Source organism: Drosophila novamexicana, unplaced genomic scaffold (genome assembly GCF_003285875.2).
Source record: "Drosophila novamexicana strain 15010-1031.04,08,12 unplaced genomic scaffold, DnovRS2.1 tig00004555-arrow-pilon, whole genome shotgun sequence".
In the NCBI taxonomy this organism is placed as follows: Eukaryota; Metazoa; Arthropoda; class Insecta; order Diptera; family Drosophilidae; genus Drosophila; species Drosophila novamexicana.
The window spans coordinates 4,512,796-4,521,325 of record NW_020825052.1 but is presented as its reverse complement, the minus strand read 5'-3'; the positions used below and the strand labels follow the sequence as shown (position 1 = coordinate 4,521,325).

Genomic DNA, 8,530 nt, shown 5'->3' with positions numbered 1-8,530 from the left:
CGGATGAAGAGAAGATGTGAAAACCGCCAAGATGTGCTAGCATTTTAACGCCATCAGCCGGCTGCTCCGGCTGCTCTTGTTTATCTGTTGTTACTGAAGCTTATTATCTTGCACAGCCAGGCAGACCCAACACTATGAAACCCTATCAAGAGCAGAAGCCTTTTCCATAAGCAGACGCGTCTCTTGCGACTGCCCAGAAGTTTCAATAAAGTTCGCCCTCTTGGCATAAAAATTTCATCTGAACTTGCTTTGATAATTTATTTATTTTTATTTTCCCACAGTTTTTGTGTGCGCTTCTTTTTTTCTGCTGTTGTATTCTTTCTTTCTTTTGGAATGGTTCTAATCAATTCCAAGTCATTAAGCACACGCATGAGAGCTGACAGTGTGTAAGTGCGCTTGTGTGTGTGTGTGTCCGTAAGTGTGCGGCAATTTTGTTTGAGTTAAAGCTGTGGGGCTTTAAGCGCGTTGCTGGCCATAAATCAGAGGCGTGACGGCGCACAAAGGGCAGCTGACAAAGCTCAAAAGCTGTGCGGGTAATTATGACTAATTAACGTGCCGAATAACCGCCTCCTCAACCAATAGCTCCTCTCTCCTGTCGCCTTGAGTGTCCATCGATACGAGCAGCTGCGCGTTTGCGAGTTGCCTTAATAAAATCATAAAATTTGCCTCGAGCCAACATTAAAGGCTTTTGGCCAGCCATAAAAACGTCGTCGCTCGCAATCCCAATGCCATTTTGATATGCCCCACACGCGCCGCAGCTGATAAACTGAACAGCATCGGGCAGTTATGGTCTCACATGGTCGCTGGGACTCGATACGTAATGTAAGTGGCGTAAATTGTGGTCAAGAGGATGCCAGCTATACGTGGCACAGAAACAATGCCACATAGCGCCAACCGAAACTTTGTCGTATGTACGTATGTGTGTGTGTGGCTGATCAATGTCCTACAGTTGCAAGCAATTTTACGATTTTTTATGAGCGCGTGTGTGAACGTGCCTGTGAGTGTAAAATATGACAGTTCACGTCTGCGTGTTATATAAAATGTAATTTCAGTTAACAGAAAAATTATAAACTGCGTCAGGACATTTTTGCACTTTCCACTTTTTCGCTTGTAATGCTGGCGCTTTATATTTGGACTGCTGTCTTAAGCTTATTTTCAGACTTGAAGTATATGTACTACTTCGTCCCTTAACATTATTTACTATCTAGGTGGCCGGAATACGCAATTCTGCACGCTCCTTTTGTTCACCGCAAATGCTCATAAATAAGTTGATTAGTTTTTTATGTGGTTAGCGCTGAGAGACATTTTGAGTGGCAGCCCAAGGGCTGGACGCCACGGCAGGATGCAGCATCAGGACAGTAATTGAAAATGGTACTTAATGCGTGATTATTATATTCTCTGAAGCCTGCAAATAACATGACAGGGCGAAAAGCAACACTTCATTCTTTATTTTATATCCGCACATATTGCCCGCGTATATGTGCTGTGTGTGTGTGAATAAAAAGTGCGTGTTAAGCGGCTTTTGTACTGATCAAAATGCTTGGACGTAAATATGGCCAGCTCAGATTACTTGGCAAAACATAAAAAATCTCTGAAATGATTTTTAAAATACTCTGCTTGACATACAAACTTTGAAGCGTTTCGTATACAAAGCATAAAAGCTTTAAATGTTATAATAAAAAACTTCAATATGCAAGAGTTTTTTGAAGATTGTTTATAGAAGGGGTCTTGGAAATAAACATAGGCTTGATGTAAATCTTTTGAATATTTAGCTTTTAGCTTTCTTAGCTTTACTCAAGGTTATTGATTAATATCTTAATTTAAAAATTTAGTTAGCCATAAATGTCTGAGTAGCTCATTATTGAGCTTTATATACCGGGAAATATTGCTACTGTTAGCATGACCTCTAGAGCAAGCATACAATTGACTTGACATGGGAAAATAACATAAATTGATTTCCTCGTTTCCCAGAACCACCATTAACCATGGTTTTGGGAATTTCAATGACACCCAAGGGAGAGCCAGAGAGTATCTCCTTTGCGAAACTTCTCTATTTAATCACATTTTAAGCAACTTTAATTATATGAAACTGACATTTATGGTTTCTACTAGTGACGCATCGCTTTCAAAATTTTCAATCATTTAATGTGCAATTTCACCCAGCTGCAAATGCTTTTCACATAATTTGTTGGGTGCGTTGAGGCGTGCAGCGGCATCAACACAGTCTCACACACATCCTGCTGCGATGCCTCGTCTAGGCTATTTGTATGCTGTCATGTTTGCAGTGCATCGTCCCTTGCATCTCTGGGGTTGTGTGGGGTTGCACTTGTCTGCATGTTTTGCCAAACAGCAACCCTACCACGCACTTGCACTCTCACTTTAATTTCTGTGCCAGCCAGCGCGACCCATGTGCCCCCCAAACAATGTCACTTGCCTTTGTGAACTCACGTGTTACATGCAAATGCGATTCCTGCCCAGAACAGAAGATTTACAACTCACAACTTGACGTTGTTGCTGCTGCTGCTGCTGGGTTTCTTTGTCTTTGGGTCCTCGCACATGTGGGGGAGGTTAAGAGTGAGCGCAAATAAATATTGTAATGATGTATATGATTTCTTTTATGCCAGGGTACACAAAAGAAGTTGATGCCTATCAGTTTATTGAAATCTCTTTAGCGAAACGACAACTCGGCTCAAGTGCCGACCCACTTGAGCGCAATTTGAAAAAATATGCAACATTTTTAAGGCATTCATTTTTAATGAAGTAACAACCTGGCAAAAAGTCATTAAAAACATGCAAATTACATGTGGCATGCAAAAATCAATAAACAATCAACAATGTATAAAAAAAATGTAAATTGTTGGGCTGAGCGGCAGCCTCAAGGCTGCAATTATATGAACGCAGCTCTCAATGTTGTCAAAGGAGTTTCCTAGGTTAAAAAAAATAAGTAAGAACGCTCTAGTCGGGAGTGCCCGACTAGAAACTACCTTGAAACCCTCGTGCCATAGCTGGATCGACTCAGCTCGTCGTCCCAAACAAAAATATAAATACTTTACAGGGTCGAAGATGCTTTCTTTTGCCTATTACATAAAATTGCTCAAAAACATTATACCCCTCTTACACATTTTTAATGGGTTCATGTGAAATGCGTTGACGATTGCATTTTTGAAGTGCACAGCCACATGAAGGGGTCCATGGTGGTTGTGGTATTCGCGTGCAATTTTAAAGAGTCTGCGATATGCACGAACAATCTCGTACACGTTTACAGGCACACACACACATACCTGGCGTTGACGTGCGAAGAAGCATGTATACCAATTAAATGCAACGGACAACGCCCAAAAAAGTATGCTAAAAAATGGCAACTGCTGTCAATGACAGCGCAAATAAATGTAACAAAGCGACTGAAAAGCACGCAAAAATGAAAATCGATAGTGCTGCGTATGCGACACACACACACACTAACACAGATACACGCTTATATACATATATGCATATTACACATGTATGCATATGCATATTACACATAAAGAGTTGTACATAGTATACCATATAGGCGTTCTGGTCAGCTGCTGCTCGCCATGCAGTGTGGGCATTTGTCATAACAGCAGCAATAATCAGAACGACAAGCCTACAACAGCAACAACAACGGCAACGGCAACGCTGGTAAAAGAGGTGCAGTAACAACAACAACAGTAACAACAAAAACAACAGCACGGCATAAACAGGGGAAACGGAAACGGACTGTGCAGGCCCATCCATGTTGACGTCAGTCACACAGCGTGCAAATGTTGACCTACATACAAAACGCCGAGCAAACAGGCGCATAAATGCTACGCCAAACGACAACAGCAACAAAAACAATAACAACAAGAGCACTAATACTAACAGCAACAGCAACGCTGTTGCCAACGCATTGTTAGAAATATGACGGACATAGTCATAGCTATACCTATAGCTATCGTCCCTGCCGTTATTGTTTTTAATACTAACCAGCATCATAATTGTTATGTAGATTTATAGAATTGGGTTGGCAGTTTTCAAGCTTCAGGCTGCAGACAGCAGCCTTGGTGTCCAGTAGCCAGCGGTAGATTTGCCATTAAAGCAGGGCAGGGAAAAACTGTATTAAATATAGATTTTTTAAAGGTATATCGTTATTAATTATCTTTTCAACAGTGGTGACAAATATTTTTGAAATGAAGGCCATACCATCTTCATTTTTATCTACTTATTTAAAATGGCTGGGTTTCCGTGAACGTTGCGGATACACTGTTTCTCATAAGAATGCCGCTCAGTGAGGTTTCTGAACATATTTGATTCTACTCTTTGGATAATAACCAAATTTCTGCATTACATCATAGTTGAGGTAAGCTTCTACCCCAAGCTCATTATCTTGCCGATTCAAACAAAAGCCCTTTATATGCCGCTTTATATGCTTTATATGCTAATAGTTTTCAAATCCATTTCCTTTAATTGAAGAATACAAGTTAATTTGCTATCACATATTAATATATATTTAAACAGAGAGTGTAATGAAGAGCCTATAAAATTGATATTTTTTTTGTGTTTCTGTACATTGCAATCATAAAAAGTCTAGCGTAATACAATATTATTATGTGGCCTTGTGATTACTTTACATTTACTACGTTGTACCTCCAGATAACTTCCATTACGTAGGGTCCTGGACTCTGTGACATGTGAATGCGAACATTCGTTTGGTAGCGGCCAATGGGATGAAATGTTGGAATTACTTTCGGATCAGCCATATTCTTAAGGAAGTAAACCTTTGGCAGGATGGGGCAGCCATTGATGGTATTATTTACAATTATTGCGTTGAAGACCTGAGCAAACACTTTATTCATTATTGGATTACTGATAAACTGACAGCCGTCTAAGTTTTTAAGCCTATACATAATTCGATGAGACGCCACAGCACGCAAAATTATGCTAATGGAGAAAGTAGGCGCCGGTTTTACCACACGAAAAGTGTAGAGAGTTTCTATGACGGGCGATTTGTGGAAGTACTCTACAAAATCGTGATCACAATTGGTTTGCAGTGATTCGAGCAACACCTTCACTTTACCACGTCCGAAGCTCTATTAAAAAATGTTACATATGGGTTAGCAGATTTTTGGTTATGGTACTCAGTAGGCAAAACAGAAGCGAGAAGACTTTTATAGATGCTTACGTACCTCATCTTTGGAATCAACTAAGAGTACGGGTAAGGTGCTGAGTAGGTAAAGACAAATCAGGAACATTCTTATAAATGCTTACTACCAACTTTCGATTGTTGGATGGCAATGAAAATAATTTCTTATGAATATTTTGAGTAGACTACAGTTGTGTCCGAAAATGGATCAAAATAAATTATATTATAAAGTCATTTAGATATAATTTGTGTTGTTGATCGCATTTTTGTCATGGCTCATTAACCACGGATCAATTGTCAAAGATTAAAGGGAAACATATAAAACTCGCATATATTCATATTGAGTAACCAAGTATTCTTAAAACGCCAATTAATTATGTTCATGAATTAATTTTCAATTCAATCCACTTTTTTACTATTATTTTATTCCACAACAATTTTGTCCAAACTATTACTTAAAAAATACTATTTTATACTTCCAGAGAATCTCCATAACAAAAGGTGCTGAACTCTGTGACATCTGAACTCGCATGCTAAGTTGATAATAGCCAGCGGGATGAATGTTCGGCACTATCATGGCTTCTGTCAAATTTCTTAGAAAGTAAACCTTTGGCTCGATCGGGCACTTGAAGAATGTGTTGTTCACAAGTAAAGCGCGGTAAGTCCGAGAAAGGACTTTGTTCATTAGCTGGTTTTTCAAAAACTCACAGCCATCCAAGTTTTTGATCTTGTACATTATTCGCTGCGACTTCACATTGCGCATGATAATGGTAATTGTAAAGGATGGAGCTGTTTTAACAACTCGAAAAGTATATAGTATATTTTGATTGGGCACTAGTCGGAAATATTCCACAAAATCATGATCGCAGGAAGTCTGCACTGATTCCAAAATTAATTTCCGCTTGCCTTGTATAGCTACCTATTCAATAATGATAGGTTAAAGAACAACGAAACTCTGTACTTAAGGCGACCTTACTCTTTCCTTCGACTCAACTGCGAGTGCCAGTAACATCCATAAAAAATAAGCCAAAAGTGGACTCATGCTAAACTGTAAGCTGCTCTTCTTTAAGTAGCTGACAATACTACAATACAATATACAAAATACAAAATGTTGTGCCCAACCATACTTTGCCATACCAAATGAATGTTACAGATATTTATAAAGTCATAAAGAGATAAGCAGCTGTAGGACCATTAGTTGCTAATGCTTTGAATAAAGCCATTTAATTAGCTTGCACAAATAATATAATAATATTTTGAATCTGAGAGCAATTTCAAAACTATTCGAGCTGAGCAACAACAACTTACACGATCAATTAAAAAGTTATTAATATTAAATGCGATTAATCTATCCATATATAGTAAGACAAAATGAGTTCAAACTAATATTTATACTCACTTTGTCGCTTTTGGCCGTTTGGCCATCGAGTCAAGCTTTCGTCTTAGTTTGCCAGCTCTTTGGGTCTCCCTCTTTTTGGCACGGGCGAATGTCCCAAAGTGCCAACGCAATGTAGTGCCACCTGACAATGTCTAATGATGATGGAGTAAGTGCAGCAGCCACTACATAATCATGGCCATAACGTTACAGCAGACGCAGTGCCTATTGATGCTGTTGTTGTCGTTGTTGTTGTTGGTGTTGTTGGTGTTGGTGTTAGTGCTGTTGATGTTGGCTACGTGCAGACACGCAGCCATCCGACCAACCAGACAACCAACCACCTAGCAAACAAACAAGCTAACGCTGCCGAAGCCAACGAGTGTTGCAGTGGTAAGTGAGCTGTTGTGGGGGCGTGGGGGCGTGGCATTGGCGGTTGTTATCGCACACAGGGAAAACTCAATGAGTCAATGACTTTCTGGTGTCGTTCGTTGATGCGCGACGCGGCTTCGTTGTCATTAGTAACAACACCGACACGCACTCACTGACAGGCACACATACAAGCAACCAGATACACACACGCTCTCACACATGTATATACACGTTCATTTGTTGGCCGGGCTGCTGTTGTATGTTGGTCGCTGTGGGAAATGTGAGCGGGTCCGACAATAAATTTGGCAAACAAACACGTTTTGGCTTATGTTTTATTGTTGTTGTTGCCGTTGCGGCTGATGTTTTGTTGCTTGTCCTTGGTGTACCCAATGTGTGTCAACGGCAGGCAATGCTGTTGTTGCGGCTTTCCTTCTTTGTTTTTTTTTTCTCATTCTGATTGTGATGCGAACTCTTATTCTGATGCTTTTTACGCATTCACGCGCCCAAATTGGCCAGCAGAAGGTAAAGAATACAAAAACAAAATTATATGCCGCATGCTTTTAGGCTAAGTAATTATATTTTTTTTTTGTTATTTTGGCACCCAGCAACATTTGGCAGCCATTTGGTATGGTTTTTCCTACACACTACACATAATTTCCCTTGATGCTCATTAGCCGCGTCCCGTACCAAAGCAGGCAATATTTATGCGCGACCGCAGTGCTTTAAGTGTGAAATTGTTTGCCTAATGTCAAGTAAATTATGCAAATAAATTATGAGATCATAAATATGTCCGCACAGGTCTCAAATTAAACACAGATTTATTTAATATTCTAGACTATTTGGCCAACCCTGCAAATTGCTATGCTTCTTAGAGTTCAAGAAATTCAAGTTAATTCGTATTATTTTCTATGTGTCAGCCCAAACGGTATGAATATTGAGAATTGCCTTAACTCAGAATTTTGGAATTTTTCGTAAACACGAAGGGATATGTGCAAATATGTGGCATCAAACAGCAGCAAAACAATTAAATCATTTCAAACGCTCACCCATGGAAGACGGCATTTGCCCAATGCCTCTAGCGGCCTGGTTGACCACCCAGTGTAAACATACACCCAGTGAGCACAGCTGTTTGGCCCCCCAGCTCAAACCGGACCTCTGTTCCGCTTCGTATTCGTGCCTAACCACAGACAACATTGTGCGGGGCGCATGCGCCGAGCTTGCAGTGCTGCCAACTGCACTGCAAAGCGGAAACACCATAGCGGTGGCAAACGCCGAGCGGTCTTCAAGTCAGTTGCTTTTCGAGGCTTGTAGGATACGCACGGCTCTGGCTCTGGCTCTGGCGGTTTATAAAATGCGGCAGCTGAGTGTGTAGTGACTACTGTAAGTGAGTGCTGTGCTGTGCTTTGAGTGCGAGCGGTTCGAGTGCGAGTTCAAGTGGCGGTGGCTTTACAAGTGTGGTGAATAGGCGCCACCAAAGAGCACACTAAAGAGAGTACAGAACCAGAGAATCGCAGAGTAGAGCTTGACAGGCTCGTTGGCGGAACAGGCATCGCAGTCAAATCGAATCCTTGCACGCGTGCAGTTGCCTGGACAGAAGTGTTGAGTGTGGTTGTGTGAGCGCGCGCCTTTGTGCTCGGAGT

The 8,530-nt window shown here is 40.7% G+C and overlaps 2 protein-coding genes across 2 annotated transcripts; both read right to left on the bottom strand.

Moving 5' to 3' along the window:
- Positions 1-4,625: 4,625 nt before the first annotated feature.
- On the bottom strand, positions 4,626-5,255 carry LOC115770344. The gene is made up of 3 exons (XM_030715582.1): positions 5,190-5,255; positions 4,974-5,093; positions 4,626-4,838 (listed from the first exon to the last, which is right to left on the bottom strand). Exons 1-3 carry the CDS (start codon positions 5,253-5,255, stop codon positions 4,626-4,628), a joined length of 399 nt encoding a protein of 132 aa, XP_030571442.1.
- Positions 5,256-5,597: 342 nt separating this feature from the next.
- LOC115770343 lies at positions 5,598-6,158 on the bottom strand. The gene is made up of 2 exons (XM_030715581.1): positions 6,123-6,158; positions 5,598-6,065 (listed from the first exon to the last, which is right to left on the bottom strand). Exons 1-2 carry the CDS (start codon positions 6,156-6,158, stop codon positions 5,598-5,600), a joined length of 504 nt encoding a protein of 167 aa, XP_030571441.1.
- Positions 6,159-8,530: the final 2,372 nt, after the last annotated feature.